The 15116-nt window shown below is 39.2% G+C and overlaps 1 protein-coding gene across 1 annotated transcript in view; it reads right to left on the reverse strand.

Annotated features, from left to right (window-relative positions):
* COL4A5 (collagen type IV alpha 5 chain) overlaps positions 1-15116 on the reverse strand; it is an 86152-nt gene that overhangs the window by 59180 nt on the left and 11856 nt on the right. Inside the window, exon 2 of the mRNA XM_055818146.1 lies at positions 1389-1448. Coding sequence (XP_055674121.1) covers positions 1389-1448 — 60 coding nt within the window. The remainder of the gene's footprint in view (positions 1-1388; positions 1449-15116) is intronic.

Raw genomic sequence — 15116 nt, forward strand, 5'->3', positions numbered from 1 at the left:
TAGTGCCAAAATCGTCAGGCACTGCATTGCGTTTCATGCATTTGAGGTTACGCTTGTTTACGCTATGTCAAAAATCACCTTTGAAATGTGTCAGAAAGTAATCTAGAGCACTGAAACCCTTCTAGAACCTTGCTAACACAGGGTAAGTGGTTTGATAAGACAGGCTTATCAAACTCTTGGTTATCAGTTCACATCTTTAAGACGACTCCATTGTATCTTAAGCAAACTGAGCAAACTGTTTACAAGACTAAGAGTGGAAGCATTTCAGGCAGTCTCTCCTCCTTGCAGTGATCACATCACATTCATTACCTGTGACAGCAGCAGTTACATGGGAACTATTTAACCACAATTTACTTACAACAAGGCTCCCACACTTGAGAAGGCTCAATTCAGGTAAGTACTGAGCTGTGTATCTATATTGCATTGTAACTAAAAGAAATGTTGGGTACCTGCTTGTTCCTCAAAGGAAAAAATTGTAAAACATTAAGAAATAATGGTGATAGAAACACAAAGTACTGCACTGATGTATTGAGCTCAGGCAGTGAGACTGGAAGTCAAAGATGCATGGAAGCAGGAAAGCTCCGAGACATCAACATGCATCTCTTGGCCTTCAGATGTTGTCTGGGCAGCCCAAAATAGCCTGTTGCACTGAGTGAACCACACAGGGTTGTTTTTTGGATTGGGGATGGTTTTCACTTGACTTGATCCAAGAATACACGTTTGTCCATTTACTAGCTGCTTACTTGGTTGGCAGCTGTGTATGTTAGGGAAGCTGTATCTGAATAGTGTCACTTCCACAGTCGAGCTGAGCATCTAGCCAGCAACAGCAATCATCTTCATATGCAGCTATACAAGTTATGAGGTAAGAAACAGCGCAAGTTCAGAGCACATTACTGAGTGTCAACTACCTATGAGCAGGTAATGCAAGAAAAGTGGGAAAGCAAGCCACACTCTGGTTTTAAATTCCTGCTGAAGCATTACTAGCATAGCCATTATTGTACAATCCACACCTTAGCTCATCCACACTAACTGGTTAGTGTAGGCAGGCCTTGGCACTACATCGGAATTCTTTCTATTTTGCTAGAATTTGTGTCTTTTCTGCTTTTCATTCCCACATAACTGGAGAAATTTGTGTCATCGCTCCCCAATCTTAAGAAAATGGCATACAGAATTTCATACCATCATCAGATGGTCCATTTGGTCCAACCCAGTACCTGAAGTTGTTATAACAGCTATGCTTTTTGGTGCATGCCCACACTACAATCAAAGTAACATATGAGCAAGAAACAAAAAGCTATCACCCTTAAGTTTCAGTTATCTGAAGTTGGCATATGGCTCAGTGGTTTGTGTGTTGGTCTGCCAGTAAAAAAAAAAGAAAAGTTATTTACCTTTTCACCTTTTACTCCGCTGCAATCACATTTGGATAAAGGTGTACATCCGTGGCAAGCCTTTAAAGACACAAGAAAAAAATTAGATTTTTTTAAAGCATGAGACTACATGAAGTCTTTAATTCTATTACAAAACTTAGTCTGAAACAGCCTATGAAGTTTGTCATCTGGCTGTTATACATGTGTTCAAAGCAGATACAGTTAACAAAGTTCAATCACCTTCATTAATACCTATGCTTGTACGTAAGTATATTACAGTTACAGTTTCCCTGGAATTCTTCGACTTTTAAATTTATGCTTAAACGCCATTTGCTCTAGGGCAAGGCACAATGCAACACCTATGGCCAAAGAGGCCAGAACTTCAATAAAACAGGTTCTTCAGCACTTGCCTCCACACTAAGAGTCCAATTATGCTTCCCACCAGTAGATGTCAGGTTTTGCACAAAAGTTTAGCCAAGCCTGAAGCTTATGAGCGTATTTGTGATAGTTATTGGAAAAATACTTAACACACGATTAATTCTTCCCTCCACACCGCAGAAAAAAGTTTTTTCAAAAAACCATAGATTTCATCTAGCTGCATTCATGCTCCATTACAAAGCACGACAAGTCAGCTACAACAGCCTCTAACATAAGGGTAGTGAGAGCCAGATATTAAGGGGTCAGAGGAGGGGGATGTGGAAGCTTGATTCACAAAGATCTAAGTTAGGTAACCCTTTCCACACCACATTTGCTTAGCTCATTTTCTTTCACCTCAGCCCCAGCATGGGACACTGATTAGAGCTCTGTGTTCATTTTTCAGAGATGAGCACGTGTGTTTACAAAAGTGAGATTTCTAGAACAAATGAGTTTTTTGTAGAATGTCTCTACATAATACATGTAGTCATCAATTTTCAAACCTCTTAATAGTTAAAAACGATGAGCCACATTGGAAGATACACTACCTGAAATACTTCAGAGTTTAACTTGTTCTGAGAACAGGTGCAGCATTGTACTAAAAACATTCAGCACATACTTTGAAAGTTTGAAGAGCTGAACATTTGGGGTCCCCCCCAGTAATCTACAGAGAACATTATGTACAAAGTTTCAATCAAGCAGGAAACCAGTTGGTGTGTCAGATCTAAAGTACGTCCACACTTGAATTCTAGTCTTCGTTATCACAGAAGCATTTAGAGACATGACCCATCACCTACCTGGCAATAGGAATGTCCTGGCTCTTAGCCTAAACACACTACCAAGCGTCAGACTGAAACCACAGAAGTAGCTTAATTCACCTGGAGCTACCCAAACCCAGGACCAACTAAAGCATCTTGTAGCAAAAGACAGCTTTGAGTTTTAAGTCCAGCAGTAATGCTAAATGACAGGACTAGGGCATCTCTCAAAATCTTCCATCTGGCTTTTGTAATCAGTTTCTTGATTTGATGTTTATGAAAACTCAGAATTCTTAGTTAACAGCAGTTCATTGAGGCATTTCCTAAAGTGAAATTTACAGTTCAGGTTTTCAAACATCAGACTGGACAAAATGAGTAACCTGGCCTGACCTCATAGCTGACGCTGTTTGGAGCAGGGAGTTTGGCTAGATGACCTTCCGATGTGTCCCCCTCCCATACAAGTTATCCTGTGAATTTGCTATCAGATCCTTTTCACTTTTAAAAGTGGATTTTAAAAAAGCAAGTTTCTTGTGAACCAGTTTTAGGATTAATCTCGTTAACAAAGCTTCATTTAAAAGGGATTAACCGTAGTTACATGCAATATTCCCTTGCCTCACAGGACAAGCCTAACACAAAGCAAAAGCAAGTTACCTAGCTCGTTAACTAACCTAGCTCGTTAACCAGCAGTGCTGGTTTCTCATCACAAGTATAGCACAGTGGCAGCTACATGAAAATCTTTGCTGCCTCCAAGAGGCAGGGGGAGGAAAAATAAAGTAAATCAGCACTCATTAAAAACCACCAAAAGCTGTACAGTGGTAAAACACACATAGTCAAAAATAACACACATAGAAAGCATCATCAAGACCCTACACCACATAAGAGGGATTTATTTATGTTACAGACAGAAGAAACTCATTTAGTCTTCTTCACAGCTTCCAGAGAATGTTTTCAATAGAGATTTCCTGAATTTTCATGTACAAGGGAACTGTTGGGATGAACAGGGAGAAAAGGAAGCTGAAAGGGAAAAAGCTGGTTTGGGATTATGTTGTCCCTTCACAAAACAAGTTAGATGTACACGATTTTGTGAAGGTGAGTTTTTGGACAGTGAAACTCAGAGTCTCTACCCTCTGCTACTCTGTCTTTACAGTAGCACTGCAGAAAATTACGTTGTTAGTGTTAACACATCTTCAACAGTGATCCTGTCAGCATCAAGACTACACAAAATAGATCCAATTAATAAAGAAAATGGAATCATGGAATAATTGGGTATGGAAGGAATCACTCAAAGCAGGGCAACTGGAGCAGGTTGCACTGGAGCAGGTTGCACAGGCCCTTGTCCAGGTGCATGTTGAATAACTTGTGGTTATTGTTGTTGTTGAATACAGTGGTAGAGATTCCACAGCCTCTCTAGGCCCTCAATCTCCTTGTCTGCCTTCATGGTGAAGCTTTCCCCCTCAAAAAAATCTCACTAGAATTCCCTATGTTGCAACTTCTATCTGTTGCCTCTTAACCTATGCAGGATGAGCGGAGCCTGGCTCCATTTTTGCTACACCCTCCTAAGCAGCAGGAAGACAGTTGTAAGATTCACTCCCTCCCCTGAAGTCTTTTTCCCCCTCAGATCCCAGCACTTCCCCATATACCCAGCCTCCCAACTCTGCATGTCCCAAAATAAAGCAGAGAGAAGTGATCTTTAAGTCAGCTTGTTTAGAATCAGGGATTGACTTTTGCTGATTTTGAAAGAACTGACAAAGAAGGCCCTTGCTGTATATGCTGGCAATAAATAATGGTGAATATGATGCTGGATGGTAAAGTGTATCCTTCCCAATTCTGTGGCATTAAAAAAAAAAAAGCTTCTAAGATGAGTCAACATCTTTCTCTATAAAGTTGTTGAAGAAAAAAAGTGCTTTAATTTGGTCAATATAGTGGGAGTTTTTTTAGACCAGTGGCTGCCTCCCAAAGTAATTTATATATTCAGACTGGATTCCTCACACTTTGAGCAGCCTCTTAACATATACTATTAGCTTTTCTTGAAGAGTCAGGTGTACTCACTGAACACTTTTTGACAGATGGTTTTGAATATCCTGTTCAGACGCATTACTTGCGGGAAGGGAACATGGTCTTTCCCAGACAGCAATGAAGGGAAGCTAAAAGAAGTCTGTAATCAAAAAACTCTTCAAATTCCCACTGTAATCAAATGGTAGCAATTTCTGGCTTAAATCCTGGGAAGAGCTATTCACCCACAAGCTTATCAAGAAATATTCCCTCAGCAGTCACTTATCTTCCTGTACAAAAGCTGTATTTGGCAGATTGTGTTTCTTATTTGCATTAGCTTGTATCCCCACCAAATTAAGGGTTTTTTTAACTAAAAAGTTTGAAAAGTCCTGAGAATTTGTACTATATCAAGATCACTCTGTTTAGAAGTCATATTGCAGTACAGCATAAAAAACCAACATAAAGTAAAACATGTTGGCACAGCAAAAAAAAAAAAGCATAATCACCTATTCTAAGTGAAAACTTTCTTCTTGTTTAGACTTTCAATAATGTCAAGGCCTTTTTTACTTGGGAAGGCAGGGACAAAAATTGTGCTACAGGAGACTGCATACTACAAAACAAGCTAGTACAAGTTTGAAAGCCACTCAGCAGCCACAGGCTAGAGATTTCTGATGTCACAGATTTAATTCTGCATCTCATATGAATGCAAAGAAAATCCAGGCTCCACACTGTGCGTAGCAACTCTTGGAATTTCACCTCCACGTGAACAGCAAGTTATTTATACCTCAATCAAACAAAGAAAGCAGATACAATGACTAGCAATTCAAGCATAGAAAAATCTACATCAGGAACAAGATTTGTATGGTTACAATCAGTAGTTTGCCCTTAGTAACAGCTTAAATGCCACTAGTTCTGAAAATCAGGTGACTTTACTGGGTTTTCAGACAGGGAAAATGAAGAGTTCCACTGAGGTCTAGAGTCAAAGTTACACTTGCTATGTTTGTTACGGTTTGGGGAACTGAACAAGTCACCTGCCTTGTATTAGGTAGCCAGAAGCCTTCAGTAGTAGTCCAATTCCTAGCCGTGGCCACTAGGACATGTTGCCTTATGTGACAGGGAAGATGATAAAAAATGGATGTAATAGTGAGTTGTGGCTTGATCATAAGGAGCTGGCCACAATCTCCATGCCTATTATAATGTTTCCATTTTCAACTACACAAAGATGGATAAGGAATCGAGGCATCTTTTAAGAACAAGACTGAAACTGCTCAATTTTTCTTCTTACCTACTGCATTTGTGTTTCCTCACCCCACTCCCCACCACGTACCTGTAAAGATGAACTCACTATCATTGCCATTCCCTTTGCTGTGACTTTTGCATAGCAAGACACAATCAAGGGCTCTAATTAATCTATTTGAGTTTAGCTAATCCTTTCATTGGATTTTCCTGACAGCTTCTACCCCATTGAATCCATGTGTGGAGAGCAAGTTCTTTTCATTAGTATATAAAGGGAGGGATGGTATTGGTTTACTGGTCAAAGGATAATTCTTCAAGAACAAGCTCAGTCTTTTGTGTCTTACATGGACTGAGGAAAACTGCTTTATGCCACTAACAGAATGGGGTTTTTTTATTTGTTTTTCAGTTTGAAGAAAAAATTTTGAAACACATTTGAAATCAAAGTCACTTCTTACTCTTGACCACAGGTTTGTTACAGTCAGTTCAGTGAAATGAATAATCCTAAATTATTCTCAAAATTTGTTTTGGCTAAAAGCCTGTCTTAAGTATTGGGCACATTCCCCTCCTTTCTCATCAGGCCTAGAGATGTCAGTTACAAGGCAATTTCAGCATATTCCACTCCCTCCCCACCTCCCAGCTGCCATTCACAACAGCACTGGACAAAATACTTCCAAAACCCACCAGGTATTTGAATGCTATTCCTAGAGAGAACAGCAACTTAGGACTTCCTGAAACTGTGAAGGGAGAAAGAGAATGTCTTTTATTGATTACTAAGAGCAAGCTAATAAAAGTTATAGAGGACTGGTTAATGGCTTCAGGTAGGTTAGCCCGACTTGATACCTTAGTCTGTCAGAATCAAAGCAACACAGCAAAATTTAAGCAATACGTTAGCTGCCTAACTAAAAGATTTAGATAGGGAGTTTAGTCCTGCTTCAGAAGTGATTTACCATTACATACACACAACTACAGGGAAACTAAACAGTTGTGTGCATGTAAGGAGAGGTGTAGGGAATATCTAAAACCCCGAACTAAAGTATGCACTAGTACTTAAATAATGTATAGGTACCTGAACATATAGGAGTTTAACAATATTTTAATACTCTTTCCATGGGAAAGATTACAGGTATGGGGAGGGAAGCCAGTCATTTACAGGGTTTGAAATTTACCAATTAGAAACTTATAATCAAGAGAAAGGGGTGCAACTTCTTACAGAAGCACAGTAGATGAATCAATAAGGTGCCTTTGTAAGCTATCAGGAGAGTTCTGACATGACCCAAGTTGCTCACAAATGAACACTCAATGCAGACATCCAACTGTTTGATAAAGAAAGAAACAAGAAAGAGTCTGAACATTTACAGACCGAGCAATTTATTCCAACATCCTCCTTACGTATTATTTTATCATGAATCCTGAATTTCCTGTTTGATAAACCCCTCTCATTTCTAGAGAGCATAGTGACATTACTGAACCTACCCAGCAATGCAGTTTGTACTGACAGACTACAAGCTTTTCTTGACAGTTCTGTTTGGGTGGCATCAAGAGGTCAAGTAAGAATCAAAACCTGATTGTGTACAGTCACTGGTTTTAAATGCTGGTGTGGCCTGTAATGTATTAAGACTCCCGCAGAGATTTAAATGACCACCAAGCTTCAGCATGCAACATCTGTTGGGATTAACATGCACACACCAGCTTCATAAACAGATGTTGTCCTGAAAGGAATCAGACAGTTATTTGACACCACAATATTGTACGCTACCTCCTCAGGTGAGAAAAGTTCCCTCCAGGAGGGAAAAGATGCACAGAAATTGCTAAAATAAATCCTGCCTAGGAGAAGTTGGCCAGAATTTTAAAGCAAATTTTAAACTCTGCAACATGCTCTGATCGCAGAAGCAACTGAACTGTGGAACAATACTCCACAGCTTGTGAGGGAAGAGCAGACAGTAAGCAGCAAAGGCTAGAAAAAAATGTTAATAAGCACACAAGTCACGCTGCAGCAATTGCTGTTTGTGTCCTGCATTTGTATGTTCCCATACTTTTTTCTAATGACTTCACTAGGATTTATTTGAACACATATAATCAAGCCTTTTGATAGTTTGGTTTTATTAAGACTCCCATTTACTAGAATGGTCAAAGGAAGAACCGGTAATGAAACTCATTCAAAAGCAATTCATCTTTGAGGGCTTCCATATAGTACATAGTCTGTGTCCCCTAAGAGTTCTTGAACCTGAAACTTGCAATTCAATCCGGTATACTTTTTTGCAGATAAGAGTAAGAAAAGTGCTTCTGCAAAGCTGATGTGCTCATGACTCATGCTACTATCTGCAGCAGGTTTAACTGCAGCTACTCAGGTAATGAATTACTGGTATTCAAAGGTATAATCTCAACTTCAGGATGGACACAGAGACTAAATACCTCAGGCTTTTTTTTTTTTTTCCCCTTTCCTTCCAAATGTTATAAAAGCTAATACTATTAGGAGCAAGTGCTATTTGTAAGTTTTAGACACATTATCAAGCATCTCAGGTCTCTCCCTTCAGTATTTACCAGCATCACAGGACCAGTTTTCTTGTTAGCAAGCTAAGCAGGTAATGAAATTTACACAGTAATACTTTCTTTGGAAAGCAAAGAAAAAAGCTGAATGACATACCGAGTCTTACATTCTGATAGAATCACACCAAACCACAAAGCCCAGTATCAAAAGAACTACTAGTACATCAAACCCTTCAAATTCTTACACTGCAAGCATCACCCCCACTGGGGTTTGATTGCCAAAGATGAAGGGGGAGAGGGGTTGGAAACAATGGAAGTGTTAATTAAGCCAAAATCCATGCTTTTGAAGTCTTCTAGTCCAGAAAACAATGAAATAGGACTTCACAAATCACCAAGTCTGTCTCTAGACCACATATTTGGTAACATAAACTTATTTGCTAGAACTCCTATAATATCTAGATTAACTCAAATACATGCAACTTTGATGCTGAGAATCAGTAAAACAGTGTTTCGTAGTTCACGAAACTGTAGAAGCTGCAGTCCCAAGCAGAATTGCAACATCTCATCATTTGCTCTTGTTACGATTTAAGGTTGGTAGAACCGAATTTTCACAGTAGATACTGCAGCTATTTGTTGGACAATGGTCGAAGACCTATTTCTAGAATGAAGCTTATACAGAGTGGACAAATCCTGCACCTCACATAGTTATTCTAGCTGCTACAGGAGTTGCCTAAATGCTACTAACATCACCCTCTGCATATGACCCTCAAATATGACAGCTTCCCAGTCAGGAAACATAAGAATATTCTAACATTGGAGAAAAAGGGAGCATAAATATTGGATAATTCTATCAATATAAAGACTGGTTGTGTTGTTATAAATTCATTTTTATTAAAATCAGTGAGTTCAAATACAAAAAAGTATCAGTTACAAACGCCTTTGCCCTAGGAAGAAGACTATAGTACTCTTTCTACTGTAACCATGCAAAAGTCTTAAACTCAGTTATTCATCCTTCTATTCACAACAGAAAAGAAATTCAGCCACAACAGAAAAGAAATTCAGCCTTCAGTCCCAAACAGACAAAGATTAAGCTTTATTTTGATGGTGGTCCTAAAGAACACACATTTATTAGCTTGCCAAGATCTGTGTAACAAAACACCTGCACAGTTATCTAGCTAAGGATTTACTACTCATCCAGGTCAAAGATTTCACCATCTATCTTCAGCAAGTTGAGTTTCCTTTCACTTGCCTGGACACAAATATAACCAAGAAAGAAAAGGTTTTGTGAGGATTTGACAAGCGAGTTAAAGCTGCTATTGTGAGTTCTAATTATGATTTCACATACATGCTCTTTAGGCTTAGCATGTATGTGAAATCATTAGGCTTAGCAAGAGTACAAGTCTGCAGTTTATCACTCAAATAACTGTGTGAAGTCAACTATGGCACCAAAGTCATCATAGCTTGATAATCCATATAATTCTTATCTCACTGAAGTATTGTATTTATGAGCAGTAACATTTCTAAAGCAGAATCTGAATTAAAATATTATTACATACCCTGTTAAGTAATTGTTTCCCTCAATTTACCTAGCTAAAGATAGTATGAGAATAAGTTTCATGCTCTAAAATTTGAGTCAAAACATGTTTCATAAGTTCTTGACCAGTTGACCAGCCTCCTTTTTTTTTTTCTTCTTTTTTTTTCTCTCCTAAGTAAGGAAACTTCTGACATGTAATTTAACCTGTTACACCTTGAGGCACTATCTTTCTTTGAAGTCTGCACAATGCAAGATCTGTTCAGACTTGCAGAGTAAGCTCTTAGCTGTAGTAGCCACAGTTCTGACCACTGTGAACACAACAGAGACAGATTAAAAACAGATTCTGAGACACCTGATGGCTAACCAACCCTTCTTTTTCCTCTTAAGCAGCAGCACTAGGTTGTTTGCTATCTAGACAACTGAATAGCTTATATTATAGTAATAACATGAAATATAACTGGAAGAGACGCTGTAAATCTACCAGACCACAAATGTTCTGATTACACAGAAAGTTTACAGATCCATTAATTTTATCTTGGAATACAGCTACTATGATTTGGTTGGAATTAAATGGCTACTTCTTCAAACATTCAAAAAACCAAAAACATTAGCAAGAGAAACCTTGGCATAACTACCTTTAGACTATCAAAAATTTTAAGCAAGTACGTGTATATTAAAAACACTAAACCACAAGAAATAGAGGTGAGCTCTTTCCTAAAGAAGATTGAATTTTTCTGCCTGTACTTTGTACTAAAACGATACAGAATTTTACTGCTTTAAACCAAACTAATTACAGGTTTTTAACACACAGTTCTCTGTAAAGGTTATCTTCCACAGCAGTTTCTAGTTAAAATAAAGGCAATATCTGTAGCAATAGACTTTTCCTTGACCAGCTGGCATAGACTGACCACAGAAAACTTTTGGACTCAGTCTCTTTACTGAATTAACACCCAAAAGCTTGTTTATTCATCCCCAAACTGCACTGATCAGCCCATAAAGCTTTCTCCCTATAAATCTGAGAGCAACACAGGGAACAGTTTCTCTCTTTTTTCCTGGAAGCTCCTAAGAAAGGTTCAGAGACAAGATCTACAGAAGCATTCACCTACAGATTTTGACAGGTCGAGTGACCTGCCATGAAGCAGCTGCTACTGCTGCACAAAAGACTCAGCTGGCAAACAAGGGGAGTAGAAGGGCAGGCTATTCAAATGCCTAAACTGCTGATCAGACTTTCTAGAAACAGAAAAAAATGGGAAGGACTCATCCCTAACAAGCTCCAGAGAGGCTGCAAGTCAGCTGGAAGAAGCTTAAACAGAAAGAGTTTTTAACCTCCCAGGAGTTAGGGATTCCGAACTCCCTTTTTTAACAGTTAAGGTAAAAGCAACAAGCAAACATGCACAGAAGTTATTCCCCTGGAACAGCAGGTGTTGCAGCCTGAGAGGATCTTTCTGTATCTGATCCCTGAACCAGACAAGAGGACAGAAAGTGCATGAGCCCAGCTGGGCATCCAGTCAACTTCCCTGCAGTCCCAGACCTTGCTCCCTTTTTCCATACTTGGCTTTAAGAGAGGGAAGACTGAAAACTCTTCAGGACATGAAGAAAATTTAAGCATGCAGCACAAGGAACAGAGTTAGTCCTTGCAACTCACCGTATTTCTACAAAGCTTCCCTCTTCAGAAATGATGGTTGCCACTCTGCTTTAATGAGTGCTGCCAGCCTTGCACTTAACTGTAAGCAAGGAAAAGAACATGGACAGTTCTCACCACTTCTGAAAACTCATACATTTCTGTGGTCTGTTAAGTATTACAAGACAAAGAATGGGCTTCAGTGTAGTATATTTTACTGGATGAGACACACAGAAAGCAAATAGTCATATCAAGATCCACTGCCCTTCTCATAAACATTTCACAGCTAAAACTGAACAGACCTAAGAAGCCAAGCACTTGCACTCCTGTCCTAACGCATACACATTTCCAAACAGCTCCACATCATGCTCTATAAATTTGCAATGATTTCCTTTAATAGCAACTCAGGTTAAGTACTACCTTTATGCTGCCATCCAAAGGCAGCACCTTAAAAAGCACGTATATTTAGATTTACAGCAAGTACACCTCCTGGTAAACAGTGAAAGCAAAGAGCACTAAAACCAGAATGTAAACTACCAGGTGGTCTTCTCATCCCACTTTATCTCCAAGTAAATCTTCATGAACTGACAGATGCTAAACACCACATTTCCCTCCTCAGCAGGCAACGCAGCACCTGCAGGAACCTCTAGACAGTGTTAATAGAGAAACACCCTAAACAAAGTAACTCTGGTTGGCTTTTCTCTTTTGGAATGGGAGGCTTTGGGGATCGACAAGTTTCGTATCACCTCTGTAGGCAGTCTACACTTCACAACTCCCCATTTCAGTTCTAAATGCTGAACTCAGAACGCAAGCCATCCTCTAGCTTTTACACAGACCATAAGCAAACTCTTAAGTATATAGCAAATTAGAGTAATGGTTTGTTTTAAGCATGCTTCCATTTTTACCTATCCAGTTACATATTTCTGCAACCAACACCAGCACTGAGACACAAGCATTAAGTACCTGACACTGAGTCAGTAGCAGTTTACACCATGCCACTCTGCTTTTCAGGAAGTCTCAGTTTTACTTGAATTTTACACACAACTCTAATCACTAGCCTCTTGAGGCTTCCTGATTTTTTCCAGCTGCAAATAAGAAGTGCCATATGGTACTCATTACAGGTTAAGATTTACTAGTCATTTAGGACCTTTCCCAAATGACAGGTGTTAGATGTTGCCACTTGCTATAACCATGTCCAAATGTAACAGAAACTTAGACCTGTCAGCTAGGCTTGTAAGCCTCAGATATGCTTGCAAGTCAAATATTATAGTCATAACACCAGTCTTTCTGGTTTTAATCCTTTCCTGGTTAAAGAAATGGAATAAAGATACAGGCTCCAAACTAACTCCTTAGGAAATGTCCTGTTTTTCACCTTCAGCCATATAACATGCAACAGAGGAAGCTTCAGTTCCCGAGTGCTGTTAATGGACGTCAATCATTTGTCACTGACAAGTGCACCTTCATGGGTCAAGTGCATGAAGCAGACCACACAAGAACAGAAATCCGCTTCCTCCTCTGAGAAAGGAGAGGCAAAATAGAATAGCATTGCAGATTAATCCAACCCTGCTGTGGTCTATTTTGAAACTACTGAAAGCACTAAAGTAATACCAAAGATTAAGCGAGTATACACGCTAAAAAGAATAGAGGCTGTGCACAGTGATATTGCATTGAGATGTTATCTGAAGTCGTACACACCCTCTTAACTGTTAGAACAAGACCTAACTCACTTAGGGCTGGGTGGGTATCTGGGGGATTTTTTTTTGTGGTGGAGGTGATTATCAACTCCATTCTCCCTCAGTTCTTGGACCAAGTATCATAGCTCCAAGGTTCTCCTAGTGAAAGCTGTTTTATCATTTGTTTATGCCTGTAGCATCAGCATACTCTGTGTGATCATTTTAATACCTGAAGATAGCACTGTGGGCAGCGCTCTGTATTGCTCAATACTAACAGAAAAGCTACTCTCCAGCCTCAGGTAATCAAAGTTGAAAAAGTAAGTGGCACTGAAGAGGGCCAGGCTAAACAAGGAAGGAAGACAAAGCAATTGTCCTAACCCCACAAGCTAGAGGCACTTCCAAAAGAATGGAACATCAGGGCTTGATGAGTTGGGAGGCCCTTTTCTTCTTTTATCTACATGGGCTCAAAAGTTCCTAAAGCTGATAGAAGTTGGATATTTAGTGGGAGCTCTCAGATGCCTTTTGAGGAGCTCACATGCTTAACTTCAGCAGATAGAGCAGCCCTCAGTGTTAGCCTCCTGAGTTCATTTACTAACACACTGGCTATATACCAGCGATAGCTCCGGGCCTCCTTAGAGCACCTGTCACCAAGCGAGGTGCTTCATAGCAAGGTGCACCTTACTATGAAAAATAACCTTAGTGTGACATGGAGGATCACAACAGTTAATTTCCCACAGACTATTTCACTGGGGCAAAGAAAAAGGGGGCCTGAATGTATTTTATTGCCTTTAAAATGCTGGAAAAGACAGCTGCAGGCTAGCACCAATAGATCATTCTATCTAGCACACACAGATCTTGGAATTAGACACTCAACCTCGATTAGAAGAAACAGATTTCATGCCCTTACACTACAGAGATTACATCTAGAGGCTATACATTACACTATCCTGAGAATCACTACATTTGGTTTGCACTGATCATCACTTAACAGAAAGCATGCCCTAGGAATTAAGTCACACTTGACAGAGACATGCTACATTTCAAAAAAATTTGAACCCATGCCAAAGAACTAGCTAAAAGAACCATAGATAAGATCTTTACAAAAAGCACTGAAAAACTGTTTTTTAAAGTATTAACATTGTATCGGTAGTAGGAAAAGCAAAATAAATCTGATCAGTGCTAGAGAAAAGGGAGCAGAGGGAAAGGAAATGCACTTTATATTTGTTTTAAACAAAAGCTGATGTCTAAGCCTCTACAATTTTTTCTGTATTTTGTTTCTATTGCCCTCCATACCACAAAAAGGCATTTAAGACAGTCACAATGCAGTATTTGTCCCAAGTTCAATAATAAAAAATATTTCAGTAGAATATGAATACATAAAAAAATACATGCACAAGATTGTCTCTTTATTAAAGCACCAATTAAAATGTGTAACCCAAATATTCCTTTTTCAAAATATTTAGAGGGATACCATCCACGTAAAACTTGTGAGCACAGTGTCACTTTCATCAGATGCTGCGTAAATAGTAGAGTACTAATTGTTTTGGGAAGGGAAGAAATCTTCAGCAATAGCCTTAACCTTCTCCTTCCTTTGACACATATATAGTAATGGTTTTCTCCAGCAATTTATTTTACTCACAATCACTCTCTGCAGGCTACTCAGCAGCAAGTTAACAACATCTAGCCCAAGAATCTCTGACCAAGTCTGAGGATGTCAGTAAGCTGTCTTCCTTGCAACATCACACAAAGATACTGTCAGTTTATAAAAGTAGGAGTAGGCAAGGAGAGCACACAAGGTTCCATAATTATTAAAGTGAGGAGATCCATTCATAGGAAATTGCCTTCAAGTACTACGAAAACTTGAGATGCAGTTCAGTTTTAAGCTTGGCAGAAGCGAGACACAGCCCCTGGCATTTGTACACATTCCAAAACAAAGTCACTTTCTCTAAGGGAAAGTATTCCCCGAGGCACCCCATTTCAGGGAATATACCAACTCCCACAAGTGCTATTTGGAGCGGAACACATGCCAAGAAAATA

Source organism: Falco peregrinus, chromosome 13 (genome assembly GCF_023634155.1).
Source record: "Falco peregrinus isolate bFalPer1 chromosome 13, bFalPer1.pri, whole genome shotgun sequence".
Classification (NCBI taxonomy): Eukaryota; Metazoa; Chordata; class Aves; order Falconiformes; family Falconidae; genus Falco; species Falco peregrinus.